The sequence below is a fragment of the Leptodactylus fuscus genome, chromosome 8, assembly GCF_031893055.1.
Source record: "Leptodactylus fuscus isolate aLepFus1 chromosome 8, aLepFus1.hap2, whole genome shotgun sequence".
Lineage (NCBI taxonomy): Eukaryota > Metazoa > Chordata > Amphibia > Anura > Leptodactylidae > Leptodactylus > Leptodactylus fuscus.
The window spans coordinates 54,491,924-54,514,068 of NC_134272.1; the positions used below are offsets into that span (position 1 = coordinate 54,491,924).

Here is a 22,145-nt window from a genome sequence, read left to right on the forward strand (position 1 = left end):
GAAAATCATGGCAGCATGGCTGACCACATGGCTGGCACTGCTGCTAAATGTGCCCGCACCCTTAAAGCCTATTCAATTATTCAATTTAAAAAAAAAAAAAAAAAAATCCCAATTCTGGGTATTGCGAGACATTCCTGCTAAAACTGGGTTCACACTGAGTTTTTTGGCGAGGATTTTGGAGAGGAATAAATCCACTTCAGGAATTAGGAAATGGTTTTTTTGAGGTGTTTTTTGTAACTTTTTAGTTCTTGTTTTTTTTTTTCCACCAGCACAGTGTATGGACCTTGAAAAAAAAAAAAATGGCTAGTGTTTTTTGACGCGGTTTTTGAAAAAATTGCATCAAAAACCGCTAGAGATTTTTCCGTCTCCCATTGTTTTTTTTCAGGTCGGAATCGGCCTGAAGAAGGGTCATGTTGCTTTTTTTTTCTGCTAGTGGATTACATAGGACTGTATTGTGAGGCGGTTTTTGACGCCAATTCTGCGTCAAAATCCTGACCAAAAAAACTCAGTGTGAACTTACCCTAAGGCCTCTTTTCATTCCCTCTTAGAATCACCACCTGATATGTTAAGTACTGGTGAGAAGAAGCTGCCTTTCTACTGGTTGGCCTGCACAATACCAAGTATTACTCTGCTGCCCAGGACGGAGCTACTGAGTGTGTGCGACCACTGACCCCCTACACATAGGCAATCAAAGGAACACTAGAAGGTGCAGTAACACCTACGTACCAGACTTTTCCTTGCACAGGAGTTTTCCCTTCAAAATGATTCTAAATGAAAAATCTAAGATTTAAGATCTAAGAGAAAATATAATTTGACATTGTGTACCAAACTTTTGCATATTCTTGTGTGGCTTTAATAGGCAACGTAAACCAGATCTAATATCTACTGTACAGATCAGCCTTATAAGCAGAAAAATAAGTTGTTTTTTCTTTCTCCTTCTCGACAAGTCTCTCAACATGTGTTTCTGATTTAACATGTAATGAAAGAGAAAGTTGTCAAACGGAAACCACAATATAACCTTTTCGGCATAAGACAGCCGCTCTTTTTAAAGTGAGTGACCTTCCTATATACAGTAGAAGGGAGGGGTTTCCAGGAAATGAACATGATAACATTAAGATAAAACCAGATTTTCTCTTTGCACCTTTCTAGTCAATGCGCTTTGCTTGTTTTTTTTATTTCAGGTAACCCACCAACAGCGTCATGCAAGAGGTAGAAATGACAGAAATAATACAGGAAAAGATTTTTGTGTTTATCTCTTTATCTACTTTACATGAATTTCTGTAAGATGCCGAGACTGATTCTTACTTGGAAAATTGCAAAATTATAACCTATAAAACATTGCCAAACCTTATGGTTAAATGATGTGATGAAAGACGTCTTCCAGGAGGCCTGATAGATGTAACAGATGTAGCTTTTCTTACCAATGTTCACTCAATTTCTTTTAATTAAATCTGTCTTGTTATGTATGCAACTCAATCTGAGCCGAGCAGATTGATATCTAGTTCTGTAACCGTTATATATCCACTCATTCTGGACTTAGGAGTCCAGTGGGTGGTTTTAGTCAGTGACTAACAGCTATCTCTACAGTCACCAGTACAAGGAAGGTTGGCAGTCACTGAGTGGAACTGCCCATTGGGCTCCTATGCATAGAAAGAGAAGGGATTTAAATGAATAAAATATATGTTAGTGGCCATTCACACAGCAGAATGCCTCTTCAGTTTCCGTCCACCGGCCCCTACGGCGGGACGCTTTTGCAATCCCTTGTTTTCAATTGGATGCAGAATCTGAATGGAATCTGCCGCTGATTTGGTGGTTGAGTCCACCCCCAAATCAGCGTTATATTCCTACATCTGAATGGGGCCTAAGACTTTATACAGATCACATTTTTTATATCAGTTTATAACATCCATTTAACGTATGGTTATCCTTTTACATGGACATTAATGTTAAAAAATAAAGCTTTCCGAGGGCACTGCAACGTCAAACGTATTGTAAAATGTTTGTCTACTCTGGATAATCTGTTTTGTCTACTTCTGAAAATATTTCTATTCCCCATGAAATAACAATGGCGCGATATTTTTTCTGAGAATTCTGCACTGTACCGTTTCTCTGTATTTGCCCTGGAAATCTACAAACTATGGGTGTAACCATTTCCCTACTCGATAGTCATGGGGTGGAGGGATTTATCATAAGGAATCTGTATTGTTGTAATTTGCCCAAAATTAAAAAGAAAGTTGCCACATCTGTAATGCTGAGATCACATCTGAAATTTCAGACTCACAGAGCAGATCTGTCAGAAATTTCAGACAAAAAAAGTCCTGTAAGCCTGGCTTTTTCATTGTGTTATTTCAGGGAAAATTCGCCAGGATCCACTCAATGGACCCCCGATTATAATCAATGGGGTCTATGGAGATCATGAGATGGACCTTTTTTCCATTCTTCCAGTCACGCAATAGACCAGAAGAAAAGACAAACCCATCGCAGATGTGAACAAAGTGCAAGTCTAAAGCTGAGTTCATACAGGGGTTTTTGGACCGGATTTTGACGTGGAGGCCGCCTCAGAATCCGGTCCAAAAAACAGCTAGCTGCAACTGGATGCCGGTTCAGTGCACCAGTATCCTGCTCCGGATTAGGCCCAAATGAATAGGCCTGGTTCCTAGCCTTGGGGGGTGGGGGGTGTCGCACCGTGGACGCCGCGGTGGATTCAGCCACAGAATCCGCATCAAGATAGGGCAGATTGCTACTCTATTCCGCAAGTGGCAAAAAAACGTTAGCGGAAAAAAAAAAAGAAGTGTACAGCTCCCATTGAAGTCAATAAAAGGCGTTTTTTGCGCAGATTCCGCGCCAAAATCCAGTCCAAAAAACCCTGTGTGAACTCAGCTTAACACTTCCATCCTGAAATGTTACACCGATTCATTGAAGTAAGATTGCAAAAGATTGAAAAGTGGAAAATTGAATATGTTGCAATTTTTTGCAGAAATCAGCTCAAAACCCCCAAAATCTCTTTGTGACCTTTTTTTTGTACATCGGAAATCTGAAGATGCATATAAAGTGCAGCACTCTAGCAGATCTCTGAAAAAAACTTGACAGTTGACAGTACAGAGACTGAATAGCATATCAGGCATCAAAACTAACAGCATTTACTGTTTGGGAATGGTGGGCGCTAGAGAAAAAAATTCTACCTGGGCAAGAATCAGTGGTGTATAGAGTTGGACTTGTTAGAGATGGTGAAAGGTCCTCTTTAGGCGGATACAGAGTAGTCTCAGACGAAATTAAATCTCTAAAAATCCTTCTATATTTTAGATATTTAAGATAGGTTTCTCAGCAATACATAGCAAACTAAAAGCTAAAACAAGTGAAAAGCCTTAGCACTAAATCCTACTTTATCCATCTACTAAATCCATCCTTTAGGGCCTGGACTATGATGTGAAGTTCAATCCGCAGAATTCCACTCTATGAAGTAAATATAAATGTCACACGACAGTCAACTGCAACTTTGGTGGCCCTTGCATTGATACCACATGTGTGACCCATTGTATGCCTGTGGCTTCTGGCTGCTAAAATACATTGCGACAAGGCTTGGATTTTCCCAGTAAGACATCTGCTGAATCTTACTTTCTTATATAACATATTGTACTGATCAAACGCAACTTATTTTAGTTATTGTTGGTTATTATAACTACATTCATCTGGTCCTTTCACAAGAGGACTGGATACAATATGTGAAAAGAAGAAGCCATAAATAAGACGTCAGGACCTCACCTTATCAATGGTTCACATTAAGAGCTAATGCGTCTTATCAATGGCTCACATTAGCAGATATAAACTAGCACATTCGAGTGGAGCAAAAGAGAAAATAATGACTTCTTAAGCGTCTTCGACCCACATGTGTACAAGAGGATTCTAGGAAATGGCCTGCTTGCTTTCAGCGGGAGGGAGTCGCTCATGTCAAAGAGAGAAGAATAACTGGCAATAATGCAGTCATTCACATGTGTTTTCCTAGAAAGGTCAAGTATTTTCCAGCAAGAACCTCTCCTTGGGTGCCATACTGATAAAATCAACTACAGCAAGACTAGATTGAAGCTATCGCCGGCGGACGCTATAGATATAACCATGGTTTAATATGTAACATAAACTACCCCTGTGTATCATTGTTTGCATAGTGGGAATAGCAGAAATAAATCCACGTCGTAAGGGCTAAACGTACTAGGAATGCGGTCATGGAAATTACAACTACACAGAAATATGTTACTGTAACGTGATCGGATCTTACTAGATAAAAGAGGAATAAATCATGAGCAGTATATTTAGGAGGACCAGTCACATCTCCTGACATAACATTTTTAGTAAATATTAGCATTCCTCAATGAAATAATAATTTTGGAGCATCTATGTGTTTCTTTGTTATTACTCCCAAAAATGAGTATGTTACGTAACAGCTGGATGTTAAAAGTTGAGGGCACCGTCCTACATACTGTCATCATCCAACAAGGGATGACACACCCCTTTGACAAAGAAAAATAGTAACACCCAGATGTCAATTCATTCATAAATATTCAAGTAACAAGGTATGAGAAACCAAAACGACAGGACTATAATATACTATCTACACCGGCTTCTGGAGATAAAAAAACATTTAGTGAATTTTTAATGTTCTCTGCCCCACTTGCCTCTTTTCTATGGATGGGGCCCAGGTAGGCCTTCGTGAAGAGGGCATGGTCCTCCGAAACCCAAATTATTACTCCACCCCTTCTTGCTAAACTGATTTTTCACCCTAAAGCTGGTCTTACACGGCCGTAATGTAAGTCTGCAAATGGTCCGCAATTGAGGGTTTTCAATTGCGGACCATTTGCGGACACATTATATTCAATGCGGCCTCTTACACCACCAGATATTTTATCCGTTGTGTGGCCGGGCTGCAACCGTGGTTCGCAATTTATAGTGCATGTCCATAATGGTCGTGAATTGCGGCACTGCATGGACTCGACCATAGTACTTTATGGGCAAGTGCGGCAGGACCCGGATGTCTGCGGAGTCTATGTTGCCGATCAGCAACTTGAGGACCATACATTCAATATGGTCGTTTAACACCAGCCTAAAATCTCTGTTTGCAGGGTGTCTGTCACTAGAACCAGGCATATCCACCCAGCCTCACAGATAGATGGGTTTTGGTCACCAGACTCAAACTGCGTTTTCCTTGTGTGAATAGGGACCTGCATCACAGCGTTATCTCTATTATTGTCTATATGGAAATTAACCCTTTGAAGCAGTGGCAGCGCTGTCATTCATCCAAAGAGTTAAGTGACAATACTCTCATTGCTACAAAATCCTATTTGCATATGGACAAAAACAATGGTATCGCAGCAATGGGGAAAACACCTTATGATTCAGGTGACCCTAAACCATCTATCTGTCGGACTGTGTTTATATGCTGGGTTCTGGCGAGAGATTCATGAGCTACAGCGTGACAGGACTAAACCTTATAGAGGGCTCATGTAACAACTCACCATCAACGTCTATGGAGAGGGGAGGGGCAGAAGGGAGTAGGAACCCAGTGAGAGGAGAGACAAACACTGCTGCAGACTACAATAAGCTTTTGTATCTCAGCCCAATCTATATATAAAAAACTCAAATTCTGTAGTAGTCTGCTCTATACAAATCCACAGTTCTCGCTCAATTTGGGTGAAATTTGGCACACCTTCTCTCCACCTACAGGAGCAGAATACTGCGCACATTACATCTTGCTAGCATCCCCCGTCATGAGATTGGGGCCCCTAAATTTAGGTCCTATGCATATAATGGTGAAATGTGAAAGTGAAAGTGCTGAGGGGAAAACAACAGTTGTGACTGACAGGGACGGATTATAGTGACAGCGCCAAAGAGGAGCTGCTAAAGGGGTCGCAACACCACATACAAACATCATATAAACATCACACAGACAGCACACATACAGCAACCCACAAGTACAACACCACACAAATGCCACAACACAACACACCACACAAACACCAGACCACTTTAGACACACAACACAAACACCACCCCATAAATACCACACACACACACGCACACACACTCAAATGGATGCGTACTACGCACACGGACGAACAGATCACATGCGTACTCACACACAACTACCACACAAACATGGATCACATGCGCACACATACACACACGCATACATATACACGGACCATACACACGTGCATGCACACACGCATACATACACAAGGATCACACACATGCACACACACATACACACATATACACAGACCACACACGTGCATGCATACACGCATACATACACATGGATCACACACACATACATACACATGGATCACACATACACATACATGGTCCATATATACATGGGCATGCACACACACATACATACACATGGATCACACACATGTACACGCACACATGCACTGACAAAACATGTCTGGTATCCTTAATGGCTGCTTGCACACTGCAGTATTTTTCATGGGCCTCTGGGCCATGAATCTGGCAGTCCCATAGACTTTGTGCACAAAGCTGTGAATTTTGCAGGCTCCATAGAAGTCTATGGAGATGTAGAATCCATGGCCCGGAGACTGTAGTGTTACTGTAGTGTGCAAGCAGCCTTACTGAGCAGCAATATTGGTCAGGTGAAAACTGCCCCATAGTAAGACTGTCATTATTGCTTACTATACAGAGAGATTTCATCACTGAAGCCCTACAATAGATAGTTGTGTAATTGGAAAACTATTTTACTCTTTTGTCTATGAACTACTCATAAATTACACTGGAGGGAGGGGGGAAGGGTTGCACTACGTTGTTAATTGGGTGAAAATCAGTGGCATAACTAGGAATGATGGGGCCCCATGGCAAACTTTTGACATGCCCCCCCCACGCTGAAGGCCCTGACCGACCCGCCCCCCTGCATTCCTGCGCACACTATTTTACCCCATAGTGGCCCCTGCACACAGTATTATACCCCATAGTGGCCCCTGCACACAGTATTATACCCCACAGTGACCCCTGCATGCAGTATTATGTCCCTTAGTGGCCCCTGCACACAGTATTATACCCCATAGTGGCCTCTGCACGCAGTATTATGTCCCTTAGTGGCCCCTGCACACAGTATTATGCCCCATAGTGGCCCCTGCACACAGTATTATACCTCATAGTGGCCCCTTCACCCAGCATTATGCCCCTTTGTGGCCCCTTCACCCAGGATTATGCCCCATTGTGGACACCCATGAACAATTATTATACTCTGGGGGCTTTTCAGAATCCAGAGCATAATAATCGGAGACCCAGGAGGGATATAAACATAAAAAAACACTGTCTCTTACTTATCCCTGGCTTCACTGTACTTCCCGCTGATGGCGACCATTTTCAATGACGTCCAGGACGTCACGTGACCTGGGGGGCTGCGTCGCAATGCAAAGGATGCAGGCCCTGGTCATGTGAAGTCAGGGACGTCAAACAAGTAGGCCCGAAGCCTGGCCGGAGAGGTAAGTAACACAGTTTTTTATGTTCCCTTACTTCTCCTGGGCCTCCGGTCATTATACTCGGAGGTCTTTTCAGACCCTCGAGTATAATAATACTGTTTGTGGGGCCCGCGGTGTCACTTACCGATCCCGGCCGCTGCCAGGATCGGTAAGTATGTAGGGCCTGTTACCGTTCGAGTTACTCCATCCAGTAACGGCCTTTTAAAAAAAAAAAAAAACGCAGCAGTAGCGGCTGTCGCCGTGCCCCTAATGTCCCAGGCCCTGTGGCAGCCGCTACCGCTGCTACTCTGGTGGTTATACCCCTGGTGTAAATGTTTTATATGTTTTTGTAAGGTGCATATATTTTAATTTTGACAGTGTGACACTGAAAATTTTACTTTAGCATAACCAATAATTTAACATATTTTCCGCGAGCGAAGCGGCGGGTATTCTACTAGTTGCTATATAGTCATCAATACAGGTCAGTATTACTCTATAATGTTCAAAATGATCCTGCAGCTGAGAGCATTATAACCTGCACTGAGCAGCTCAGGGAGACCATTAGAGATGGAACCTATAAGCCATACGATGACCAGAAATAGCGGGTTTCTTAGAAACACACCATGTATTATTAATTCATGTAAACTACGTTAAAAGGTAAGTATTCTTTACATTATCACATAATCAGTTTGAAAATCTCATCTACACCAATGTGGTGTGCTTGGGTTTAAAATAAAAATAATCATATTGGAAAATACAAGTCACTGCATCCTATACGTACTAGCATGTAGAAATGTGAAGTAGCTCTGAAGGGTCTCAAATTTTATGGATGCATTTTAAGGCAAATATGTGAAAAATGCAAGGTAAACTACATAGCTACAATTGATATGGAACAAGCTGAGTTAAAGGGGAAGGTAATGTGATAAAATAATAAGAAATAATTGACCTGTTACAAATCTCCTCCACCCCATAGCTCTCGTGCTCCCCACAGGTCTTTGATAACTTAGTTGCAGCGATGTAGTGCCCACCTACTTATGTAACCACTACAGCCAATCACAAGCCTCTGTGGTATGGTGCTGTATACTGCGGAGCCCAGTGCCTGGCTGGTAGACCAACATGTTATCACTGAGGTCTCTGCTTTAGCCAATCCATCTGGTTTCCGTTCTCTGCCCCGCAAAACTGGACAGGGGACGGAAACCGTTTTTTTAACCAGACATAAAGTCCTGCATGTCCGACTTTGTGTCCAGCTATTAAACCCCCCCCCCCCCAAAAAAAAACAAAAAACACTGTTTCCCCGCACGCAGACAGAAGACGCACAAGGGCAGTCACTTTTGCAAACCCACTCGAGTGTATGGGTTTGAAAAATGACCGCCGGGTTTCCGTCTCCTGTCCAGTTTCGCGGAGCAGAAGATGGAAACCGGCCGGATTGGCTAAACCAGAGATGGGGCGCTGGTGTGAACCCGCCCTAACACTGTTGCCTTGCAGCACTAGGCCCTGGTTCTGTATCAGACAGGGGCAACTGCTGCTTGGAGTTTGTATATTCTCCATGTGGTTCTGTAGGTTTCCTCTCACATGCCAAAAATACACTGATGTGTAAATTGGCTTCCTGTAAAACAATTGGCCCTTGTTGATGTTGGGATGAGCACCTAACTCTCCTACTCCACAATGTTCCCTGCCCTTTAAGTCCCTTGGTGAGAAAAGCACATTGGAAATATTTGTCATTGTCATAACACATCACACCTAGGGAAATAATAAGCATAAGGTGCTCAACAATAAAACTGGGTATCCACTACAGAAAATGAAAATGAGATTAATGCCTGCCAATGTTAATTTAACCCGATAATTCCACAATCCAAATTCTTTATAACTGCTCAGATACTTCGCAATTAAAGTTTTTTTTCGGTCCAGACCCATCTCTTTTACTTTGACATGTAAGGAGGGAAGTGACAATATTTTAGAGGGAGTCAGAGTTGTATTGTGTAGTTACACTAGTACATTTAACCTGTTGGCTAAATAAGAACACAACATCCAAACTACAAAATCAAACATGAGCTCTGTGAACAAAGAATATATGTCTAAACAGACATATTAAAGGGGTTTTTCAGACCAAAAATAGTGATGACCTATCCCATAGATAGGTCATTAATATCAAATTGGTGGTGATGGGGGGAGGTTCCAAGTGTTGTGAGCAGCTAATGCACAGAGCTGTAAGTGGACAGCTCCATTCTCTGTGTAGTTGCCAGACCTAGTTTTGGCCACTACATAGAGAACAGAGCTGCCTGCTTCCTGCTCCATTCTCTGTGTATCAGCTGTGAAGAAAACTATTTGGCAGTGCTGTCTGGTGTCAGGCTCCCACTGATATGATATTGACTACCCATCCCAAAGATAAGTCATCAATATTTATAACCTGGAAAACCCCATTTAGGCTGGGGCCCCACGGGACATAAACGCCGCGATTTGCCCGCAGCAAAGACGCTGCGGGAAGAATCGCGATGTTGTACAGTGCAGGCAAAGTGGATGGGATTCATGCGAATCCCATCCCCACTTTGTGGAAAAAAATCGCAGCGCAGACATGCTGCGATTTGCAAAGTCGTTGCGGCTTTGCAAATCGCAGCATGTCAATTATGTCTACGGAAAGGCCAGCGGCTTTGCCATAGATATAATGTTAAGAGAAAGTCCGCAGAGGAAAACTCAGTGAACTTTCTCTTAAAAGCGCTGCGGAAAGAACCGCGATGCGAAGAATCATGGGGCCTTAGCCTTAAAGAGGAGTGGACAGGCAACTTCTTCATCAATTGTGTTCGCTTTGTACTGGTCTTCACACCCTATATACAAAGAAAGTTTAAGCAGACCTTTTTACACCTCTATTAACTCCAGTTCTTAGCATCTGCTAATAAGGTACAACTCCACTGATTCTGGTACAGTGGAAATTTTTTCTCTAGCCCCCACCATTCCTGAGCAATCACAATGCTATTAGTTTTGGTGCCTGATATTCTGTTTAGACTCTGTATTGTCCTCTGAAGGCAGTTTCAGGCAGGAGCAGACAACAAAACTAAATGTGCTTGTTGCTCAGGAACAGTGAGGGCTAGAGAGAAAATTCCAACTGTGCTAGAGTCAGTGAAGTGGCGCCTATTCACTCATGCCAAGCACTTGAATTGGTGGAGGTGGTGAAAGGTCCTCTTTATGAGGGATCCATATTGCTATGTGATTAATTGTAACTGTAGTATCCCGTAGTCTTCTGGTCTAATACAGAACTCTCTGGTCCTGCCTGCCTATAAGTGATACATTATGTCTGACAGCAGTAATTCTGTGTGCCCGGACAAAAGAAATATTCTCAACACATGGGAGAAGAGGATTTTGTAATATAAAACACATCTACAAAACCAATGCATCTGCACGGTAACAGACAGCAATCAAACCTTAGGTAGTCAGATACTGCAGTCAGGCCCCCACCTTCTTGCTAATAGAATTTTGTTGCTTAGCAAAAAGCAGGGGGCAGATGACTAGAAGGTATCAGAAAGCAAACCTTTTATAGCCCAATACTTTACATTCACATGAAAGCACTGGATGAGAGGTATAGGCACAAAACCATATGGTATTAATTACGGTTATTTTAGATGCATTGATTAAAAAAAATTAGCTGCAAAAAATGGAAGTAAGGACAATGATGCAGGACAAATACAAGTGTTACCGAATAAAAAAATGAAGTAATTCGTTAACGGACAATAAAATTTATCCAAGGCTGATGGGAAAGCAACTTACTCTGCGTGTGCGTTCCACATCTCCACACGGTAGACGCTTGACAAAATCAATACCAGTAAGGGGAGTTCCAGTTGGAGGAAGCAAAATGGATTCATCCATCATTAAGTATTCTACATTCAGTGGCTTACTCTACAAAAGATAAGAAAACATAATAAAATAAATGGTCAGAAAATTCTCACCACACTGTGTATGCTAACATAATCCAGCAGTGCCACACCTATATATTCTGTGTCAATAGAAAACAAATTGTCTTCAAAAGCCCTGCACAGACAGATTAAAAGAAAAGCCACAAACAATGTTGGCATTTTTGGGGACACTTTAACACCGAAGTATAAGGACGTGATGATGGATAAGTGTTGAAAACCTGCCAAGCCTGTCTGCTATGGGCTTCCACAACACGTACGATAATATTAGGGATGAGAAGCAGTTTGTGCTGCTGCACTGGCCGCCAGTGACACTAAAACAAATGAATTTTTTGAATGGCTGATTTTATTGATTAAAAGTAGTAAAACATAAAAAATATACAGGTAGTATAACTGTAATTGTACAAACCTAGTGTAAGCCGATGGCCGACCAGGTAATGGAGGTGGTGTACATCTCACCCAGACTACTAAGGTGGGTGAGATGAGAAAACTCCAGAAAGAACGTTTCTCAGCAGATAACTATTGTCTGCTGAGGGTTATTTCAAAGTTCCGGTTACTGGGCTGGATTTTTAGGAATAGCAGGTAGGTTGGTAGTGGGACCTGTCATTCCACCCCCCTCCAGTCCACACTTTGGGGATGTTCCGGCAGCAACTCAGCTGTTGAGTCTCCTCGTCAAGGAGGCTTAAGAAGCCAGCTCCAGCAGCAGACTGTGGCAGAGCTTGGCTGGAGAGCCAACAGAGAGGTCATATTTTTGGAGCTGTGTCCTGAAGGATTCTACTGGCTTTTGGATTTCTGTTATCCTAGGTGAGGAAACCTATTCTATGTTTAGTTAGAGCCTAGCCGGGCAGGTATTTATTTTTCTATTGTTTCCTTTTGTTGCTGCACTACCTTTTTGAGTGAAAATAAACTCTACCTTTGTTCTGGACTAAAAGAAACTGGACTTTTGTGTCTATGCCACCACACCTAGCAACCCCAGACCCTGATGGTAGATAGTGAAAGTTACAGATTACTGATACTGCACATTGCAAAATGATTAACATAAACTATGGCGAAAGTGCTGTTGTTCCCCATCACACCCAGAAAGAGTTTAAGAAAAATTTAATCAGCTATAATTTGTCACACATAATAATAAAAAAAAAAAAAAAAAAACAAAAAAAAAAAACAAGCCCTGAAATAGCAATGGTGACAACAACTACAAAAAGCCACCATGGAAAAACAAATAATGGTGGAGAGCACATCCTTATAGAGGACCTTTCACGTCCTCGTCGACTTTTTGAATAAGTGTCCCAGTGCTGGAGAGATCAGTGCCGTTAATATCGGCATGGATATCTCCCCACTGTCAGAAAGGCAGGCCTTACAGATCAGTGTCATCGTTGGGCGGTAAGAAACGCCCCTTCTGACAGTACAAGGGGGGGGGGGAATAAAATAGTAAAAAAAAAAAAAAAAAAAAAAAGCTTTAAAAATATATAATAAAGATATGAACTAAATAAAAGTTCTAAATCACCTCCTGTCCCTAGAATATATATATAAAAGTAGAAAATCATATATCAAACCACCGGTTTTTTTTTTTCAATAAAAGGTGATCTAAGCAATAGATATTCCCCAAAATGGTATAACTAAAAAGTACTTCTGGCCCCACAAAAAAAACCACTCTATGCATCCCCGTACAGCTGCAGGGTCACCTGTCAATGTGGCCTTGCAGCTGTTGCAAAACTACAACTCCCATATATTAAATATTTTACCAGTTTTTGCTTAAAATTTTTTTTTCCCTATTTTCCTCCTCTAAAACCTAGGTGCGTCTTATAGTCCGAAAAATACGGTAATACTGCTCATCAATGAGGAAGTGAAAGATCCTCTTTAAAGACCTTTCACCACCTCTGTCAAATTCAGCTTTCTGCATCATTTAATAGATTCTACTCCACTGACTCTAGCACAGTTGGAATTTTTTTTTCTCTACCTCGTACCGTCCCTGTGCAATGCTATTTAGGCTCTGTACTGTCTTGGGGGGCAATGTCAGACAAGGGGTGTGACTCTGAGCTCTGACACTGGCTGCCTCTGATTGGAGCTCTGAATCACACGCCACTTGCCTGCTCCTGCCTGACACCGCCTACCTAACTGTACAGAGCCTACGTTACGTATCAAGCACCAAAACTAACTGCACTGATTGCTCAGGAGTGGCGGAGGCTAGAAAAAAATACAACTGTGCCAGAATCACAAAGTGGCATATATTAATAAATACTAAGGACTGGAGTTGGTGGAGGTGGTGAAAGGTCCTCTTTAAGGTGTAATGGGGTTAGACATTGTGTTTACGGCCTTGTTGTATCCACATTCCTCAGTTACATTGCTAATTGGACATCATCCATGTCCTGAAGCGAACATAGTTTATTGCTTATTTATATAGTAATTGAGAAATACAGGTCATCGAGAAAGTTAATAAAAGGCCTCATTGTGTAATGGAGAAATATATATCATCAACAGAGATAATTAATAGGCAAAAGCCTGTATTTAAGAATATCACTCAAAAGTACTTACACGTCTCAGCACAGCAAGGCAGTGAAATATCTTAAAAAGGAAAAGGCCCTTCTACACATGTAAGTATTGTAAGCCAATGGCTGGTCAGGTAATGGAGGGGGTGTACATCTCTCCCAGACTACTCAGTTGGGTGAGATGAGAAAACTCCAGGAATGTTTGTTCTCAGCAGACAACTTTCGTCTGCTGAGCATTTTGGTAAATGCTCAGTATTGGGCTGGATTTTTAGGAATGGCAGGTAGGTTGGTAGTGGGACCTGTCATTCCACCCCCCCCCCCTAAAGTCCACACTTTGGGGATGTTCCGGCAGCGACTCAGCTGCAGAGAGTCTACTCGTCAAGGAGGCTTAAGAAGTTGCTCCAGCAGCAACACTTTGGCAGAGCTTGGCTGGAGGGCCAAACAGAGAGGTTATATTTTTGGAGCTGTGTCCTGAATTATTCAACTGGCTTTTGATTTCTGTTATTCTAGGTGAGGTAACCTATACTATGTGTAGTTAGAGCCTAACCGGCAGGTATTTGTTTTTGCATTGTTTTCCTTTTGTTGTTGCACTACCTTTTTTGAGTGAAAATAAAACTCTACTTTGGTTTTAGACTAAAGAAACTGGACTTGTGTGTCTGTGCCACCCCACCTAACAACCCCAGACCCTGATAGTATCAATAACGTTTTTAGGGGGCAACACGGTGACTCAGTGGTTAGCACTGCAGCCTTGTAACACTGAAGTCCTGGGTTCAAATCCGCCAGGAACACCTGCAAGGAGTTTGTATGTTCTCCCAGTGTTTGCGTGGATTTCCTCCCATTCTACAAAGACATACTGATAGGAGAAAGAAAATGTACACTGTGATCCCTATATGGGGCTCACAATCTACATAAATAAATAAATAAATAAAATAAATAACTTTTTTATGTTCGGTGCACACTGAAGCAGTTAGCAAAAATTCTAGGGAAAAAAAACTTAGCACATGCATGAAAAATAATCCTATACAGCTCTAGCACAACATATAGAGGGGTGCAGATTTACTTTACCGGCTCTATGTGAGAGCATACAAGCACTAAAGAGCCATCTGAGGACAAGTTATAACTCACCATCATACTCCTGTACTCATCTTCAAACATGTCCAGAAAAATTTCTTCTCCCTACATGGAAAATAGAAACAGTTCAGAGCCAGTTTTCATCAATTGTGAATACCAAATTTTAATTTTCCTAAATCTGGGACATTTGTCTTATATTTTTTTTTCAGTTCCAGGATATTCTTGGTAACACGAAAGAATGGTTTATATTACTTCTATACAAGCATGGAAAGTATTGTAACATGCAAACATAATATGCATACTTCACATGGCCATTATCTCCTACGTCCATCACGTATTCAACTATTTTATCATGCCAAATGCTGCAATCTTTTCCTTTCTACTGCGGAGCATACAAGGTTATGTGGGTAAAAATCTGGGTACATAGCTGCTTGGTGTTACACCGCCCAATAACCTTGGATCTCATACCCATACAATCTGTCCATTCAAACAGCCTATGGCCTCATAGACTTGTTCATGTTACACCTCGGTTTCGTATGGAACAGTAATATTACTCCCATGAGGCCTTTCCTATATCTCCATTTGCTTTTGGTTTCATATATTAGCATATAGGGAGCGATATATCATGAGAGTTCAGTTTCAATGGAATCTGCAGTGCAATAATTTACACCACATTTATCAGGTGTTACTGTATATTTGGTAAATGTCATTCCTTTTTACCCCTTATGTCTCTTCCCAAAGTGATCTGCAATAATTTCTATATGTAAGTAAATAGACTTTAGCAAGCCATTTCTTTTTAGTGGTGAGCACTGCCCCCTGTTCTCACCTCCGGTCATGTCCTATATTTTTGACTTTAAAAGAAAATTAGAATCTACGTCTTGGCAAGTCATTGTGGGCAGAGACTGTCACCACAAATGATAAGCACGTGTGACACATTTCCTTTTAGGCTACTTTAAGCCATTGTTCTGCCCCTGCTAGTTGATGTAAATATCCCAACTAGTGTAGCTCTATTGCAGCTTCCTCAGTTGGACGCCATCCATGTCTTGGAGCTGTCATTGTTGTTTATTGCTGATTTATGATGTAATTGAGAAATATATGTCAAAAGAGATAATAAATCGGCGTAAGCCTGTATTTAAGAATATCGCTCACAAGCACTTATAGTTCTCAGGAAAGCAAGGCGGTGAAGTATCTCAAAAGGAATTACCGGTACTGCTTAAGAAATTGTGAAAAGTTCCTTCTAAAAGTGAAAGTATCATTCCAGCACGCTTCATTTCATCATGCGTGTGCAAGCACTGAGTTGTTATGGCATGACTTCCCTATGTGCAACTTCTCACTTATGTAACATTAGGCTGGTGCAACACAAGTATATAGCCAAGACCTAGAGAGAACCATGGAAGTACATCATTCACATTACTACATCAAGGGGGACAAGTTGGACCTGATGAAAGCCTAAGAATTAAAATTATGCGCCACAATATGCCAAGAATACATAAATAAATAGTAAAAGTAATGTACAATCCTAAATCCATTACTACAGACAGGAGGAGTTAACTGGAAATACAGAAATCGCCGATAGAGTTCCTATATAAACAAAGTTTCCAATAAAAGGGAAAAGATACAAGTGTTTACTAGCTCATAGGTTTACATGATATTCTCTGGAAGAAAAAAAAGAGCATGACAAAAGCCAGAAGCCAGATGAGTTCACGATATTTACTATATAGTGTCTATCTTGTGTTACCAGGCTAAAATCTCAGGAACATTTTGTAGAAATTCATTTCTAGTATTACCCAATAGCTGATCCTCTTGGGAGACAGAGAAACAGGGAGTGCGAGACCAAAAGAAAGAGTTTGTCAAGAGAAAAGGGGCAAGGAGGGAGAGAGACAGTCAAAAGGGAGAGAGAGTCTAGAGAGATTTCAGAGACCAAAAGAGAGTCAAGGATGTCGACTCTCGAGAAGAGAGTTTGTTGAGAGAACGAAAGAAAGTTGAGAGCTGAAAGAGAGTGGAACGAATGAAAGGGAAGTCGAGAGAGTATTGGCAGCTGGAACGAGAGAGTGAGTTGAGAGGCCAAAAGAGTCAAAAGACTGAAAGAGAAGTCAAGAGAGAGTGTTGAGAAACAGAAAGAGAGAGGCCAAGTGAGTGAGTTAAGAGACTGAAAGACAGGAGAAAGCACAAAAGACAGAGAGAATCTAGATCAGAGGTTCCCAAACTTTTTTTCTCGTAGATCACTTTCAAAATTTTACTGGTTTCGGAGGACCCCCTGCTGCTACATTTCTACCATATTGCCAAAACTCGTAAAAAAAAATGTGAAGATTAGATCTAAAGATGGAAATTTGTGTCGCAGATGAGACCCCTGGGGGTCTACCTGGACCACTTTGGGAATCACTGGTCTTGAGAGATTTAAGAGCCTGAAAGGGAGGTCAAGAGAGTGTGGAGAGGCCAAAAGATAGAGAGAGTCAAGAGAAGAGAAAGTGTGTTTCAAGTGTCAAGAGCCAGAGGAGCTAGAGACTGCTGGAAGATGATGACCATGTTCCCACTGATAACATACCACATGATAAAATAGACACAAGGAACATGTGTGTCAATCTGAAATGCTTATTTCATGCAATACAAGATGGAGATGGGCACATGACTCTGTATATACAGCCTTATGATTTTTAGATTTTATAATTTTTAGATTATTTATACATCGTATTTATACCCCAGTTATTGGTATAGGTGTATGAATTAAAGGGCTGCCTCATTGTTTCACATAGTACCCTGTATGGTTGAATTCATGCAGACACTGATGCATGTGTGTAGTTGCTGGTTCTGGGATAATGTGCACATACATGCAACATGGTAAACACCAGCACACATGCCACATACTGTATGTGCCTGCAGTCAGGGAGTCCATGTGCTAATCTGACATAGGACTATATATGCTGCATGTTGGATGAGGACGAGTTCTGGTGGATTCCAGGCAATGGAATAATGGCACTGTACACAGTGAAATGTTCTGACCTTAGTAACCATTCTACAACATCCTAATTTCCTATATTTATAGTTAAAAATGAAAAGGAATTTTACCTGGTAGTATTTTACCTTATAGAAGTGGCGCAGGAGATGAACACTTTCTTCTCTCGCGCCCTAGACAAACAAAGAGATATTACAGAGAACAATCAGATTTTTGCTCTTCTAAAAAAAGGCAGACCATTCAACTAAAGGCTACACGAGACTAAATCTGCTGGCTTCAATAAAGAGTTGATCAAACTTCGCTCAAACCCTCTTGATCTACCAAACAGACAAAAAGAAAATTAAATTATGTTGGTGACATGTTGGATAGATGGTGGACTTACCTCCAGACAGGCGAGATGGACATCTTTTATGATACAGTCACCATCAACCAAAACTAGTTGTTTAAGGAGGATACAAGCCAGCTCCAGGGTAGCCAAACGGACTCTTCCATCTGCAGCAATAAATCAATAAGTATGATCTGTTATTTGTATTATAGTATGCGTAGCTACATAAAAGACACATTTACATATATACATACACATCTGCATATCTGGAAATATAAAATATAGTATAATGTCCACCTATTTACTCCAGTTACTTAGGTAAGAACCACATGAGACTATTCTTCTGGATTTCACTGACAATATGCCCATATGGCCAAATCTCCATGATTTTCAATGGTGATAGGGGAAAGAGATGTTTATCTACATGAATAAAGGATCAGTCATCTTAACGGCCTAGTAGCTACCAATATGCCTTTTACGGTGGTGACTAAGGGGTTTCGGCTAGGCCCCTGCCCCAGATTAAAAGTTATCTTGTAAATAGTAAGCAAGTAAAAAAAAAGTTATGGTACTTGGTATGCATCAATAAAAAATGCTTGGTTATTAAAGGGGTTTCCCGTGAATATAACTAGATTTAAGATTGTAGATAATTAAAAGTTAAACATTTTTGCATATATAATCATTTAAAAATGTTGCAGAGTTTTAAAGATTTCCTTTAACCAAATCAGGCTAGGGTCACATCTGCGCCAGAGTCTTTGTTGAAAAATATTCTCCACAACTGCGCTAGAGTCTCCGCCAAAAATATAATCATTATAAAATAGTCAGAAACCTGACGGACCCCATTATAGTCTATTGGGATTGAGGTTAACCGCTGTTTTAGTGATCTGGCTGTCCGTCATTCAGGTTCCTGGGGGACCCAAATGACGGAGGCCTGTGCGCAGATGTGCCTTAGCAATGAGTCTTTTCTCTCAATTAGCTGCCAATGGATATGACTATGTCTATGGTCTGGGACTTGTCAGAAAATCAGCTATGACTTCCTCATTGTGGCCAGGTTATCTTCTTATACGAGTAGTGTCCCTGCCTGATAACCTGTCCACAATGAGGAAGGGAAATGTTCGTTGTTGTACCGTGTTAGCCAGTGGGTTGGAAATATAAAAAAACACGAAAACTTGGTAATCTTCAGTAGTTGATACCTTTTTAATGGCTAACTCATAATGATGACAAATGGCTAACGTTTCGAAGCGCAAGGCTCCTTTGTCAAAGCAAATTTAAAAACATTTTTGAAGGATGCATATATATATATATATATATATATATATATATATATATATATATATATACATACATACACAGAGCAGGCACAAAGGGTGTTAGATTTCAGGAGGAGGGGGGGGGTTGTTAGTAGTTGGTGAGACAATGTAAGCAATTGGTGGAGACATTTGGTCGAGACAATGTGGTAATTGGTGGAGACAATATAAACACTTACAGGTCCTTGTCAGATCACACACTACTGTAAAAAGACATGAACCCCTGTGATGCATTAATCCCACACTCTAGTGTCCGAAACAATGTCATGAATTTATATTCATGTATGCGTCTTTCTCTCTTAGATCTGAAATTCCCTCTCAAAATCAGAATTTTCATGTCATTGGTAATGTTGTGGTCCCCCCTGCAAAAATGTTTTGACACGGGAAGGTCAGATCTTTGTTCTTTAATAGTATGGCGATGTGAGTTCATGCGCAGTCTAAGTTGCTGTCCGGTCTCTCCAACATACAGATTATCAGTGGAGCATTTGGTACACATAATTAAATACACTACATTGGATGTGCTGCAGGTGAAGGTACCTGGAATGTTATATTCCTTGTTCGAGTTTGGTATCTCTATCCTGTCAGTGGTCAGTATGTGGGGGCAGGTTTTGCACCTCTTATTCCCACATGGAAATGTTCCTGCGTTGGTTGGGGATGTTAGTGAGCTACTGACCATCATATTCCTGAGGTTTGGTGGCTGTCTATAGCACAGGAGAGGGGGGTCCGGAAATATGGATGTTAGACGGTTGTCTTTTTGTAGTAGTGGATGTAGTTTGCGTGTGATTCCTCTCAGCGTCTCCAGGTGGGGGTTATAAGTGACAACCAGGGGCACTCGGTTGTTCTCCTGTTTGGTATTGTATCTTAATAACTCCGATCTTGGTATCCTGGTGGCTCTGGTGATTTGGTTATCAATCGTTCTTGGATGGTAACCCTGCTTCAAGAATGTGTCTCTGAGGACTCCGAGGTGTTCTTCTCTATCTGCAGGGTTAGAGCATATGCGATGGTATCTGATGGCCTGGCTGTACACAATAGAGTTCTTTATGTGTTTCGGATGAAAGCTGTCCCATCCTAGGTAGGTTGGTCGGTCAATCGGCTTCCGATACAGTGATGTCTCAATTTTGTTGTCCTGTATCTTGATGACTGTGTCTAGGAAGTTTATTTCCGAGAAGGAGTGATTGAGCGTCAGGTTGATGGTGGGATGGAATTGGTTGAATAGTTCATGGAAGGTTTTCAGCTGTTGTTCAGACCCAGTCCAAATGATTAGGATATCGTCAATGAATCGGTAGTAGGCCAGGGGCCTAATGGTGCAGGTGGAGAGGAAGTCACTCTCAAGCTTGGCCATGAAGAGATTAGCGTACTGTGGCGCCATTTTGCTCCCCATTGCGGTGCCAGTCTGCTGTAGATAGATACAGTCACCAAAAGAAAAGTAATTGTGGGTGAGGATGAATTTCGTGAGTTTCACCACTGATTCAGCGCTCATACCTCGCTTTTCCATGAAAAACTGGCAGGCGTTTACACCATCCTGGTGTGGGATGTTGGAGTACAGGGATTCTACATCCATGGTGGCCAGGATGGTTCCATCTGGAAGGGGACCTATAGTGGATAGCTTATTTAATAGGTCTGTGGTGTCCTGAAGGTAGCTGGCTGTATCCTTCACTAGGGGTTTCAGAGTACCCTCCACCCATCCAGAGATCTGTTCAGTGAGTGTCCCCACACATGAGATGATCGGTCTCCCTGGGTTCCCAGGTTTGTGTAGTTTAGGGAGCATATAAAAAGTTCCCATTCTTGGGCTTGTTGGTATGAGGCTGCTTAATTTAGAGTAGTAGTGCGTGTCATTCAGCTGTCTGTGTGCCTCCTGTATGTAGTCTGATGTGTTCATCATGACTATAGCGCCACCCTTGTCCGCTGGTTTAATGATGATGTCGTTATTATTTCTTAGAGATTTTATAGCCCTTCTTTCCTGGGCAGTGATGTTAGACGGCAGGGCTTTATTTGTATCCAGTATAGTTGATTTGACCATGTGTCTAAAACAGTCTATATAATTATCCAGAACAAAATTTTGTCCAGTTGGAGGTGTCCAATCAGATGTTTCCTTCTTAGTTAAGCTGTGAACCTCTGAAGGGGTGGGTTGGGTCTCCTCTGTGTCATGAAAATATTCTCTCAGGCGCAGCCTCCTGAAAAAATCCTCCATGTCACTGCACAGTTCAATTTTGTCCATGGTTTTAGAAGGACAAAATGAGAGTCCCCTGGAGAGTACCCCTAGAGAAGAACACCTCGGAGTCCTCAGAGACACATTCTTGAAGCAGGGTTACCATCCAAGAACGATTGATAACCAAATCACCAGAGCCACCAGGATACCAAGATCGGAGTTATTAAGATACAATACCAAACAGGAGAACAACCGAGTGCCCCTGGTTGTCACTTATAACCCCCACCTGGAGACGCTGAGAGGAATCACACGCAAACTACATCCACTACTACAAAAAGACAACCGTCTAACATCCATATTTCCGGACCCCCCTCTCCTGTGCTATAGACAGCCACCAAACCTCAGGAATATGATGGTCAGTAGCTCACTAACATCCCCAACCAACGCAGGAACATTTCCAAGTGGGAATAAGAGGTGCAA

General features: G+C 41.6%; 1 protein-coding gene across 6 annotated transcripts in view; it reads right to left on the minus strand.

Moving 5' to 3' along the window:
* The window catches only part of CLEC16A (C-type lectin domain containing 16A), a 183,005-nt gene that overhangs the window by 95,018 nt on the left and 65,842 nt on the right, over nucleotides 1–22,145 (minus strand). For 4 of the 6 annotated variants that reach the window (XM_075285767.1, XM_075285765.1, XM_075285770.1 and 1 more), the window contains 4 exons: nucleotides 18,270–18,379; nucleotides 18,001–18,060; nucleotides 14,989–15,039; nucleotides 11,235–11,363 (listed from right to left, as the gene is read on the minus strand). In XM_075285767.1, coding sequence (XP_075141868.1) covers nucleotides 11,235–11,363; nucleotides 14,989–15,039; nucleotides 18,001–18,060; nucleotides 18,270–18,379 — 350 coding nt within the window. The remainder of the gene's footprint in view (nucleotides 1–11,234; nucleotides 11,364–14,988; nucleotides 15,040–18,000; nucleotides 18,061–18,269; nucleotides 18,380–22,145) is intronic. The other 2 variants (XM_075285768.1, XM_075285766.1) reach the window with 1 other exon arrangement.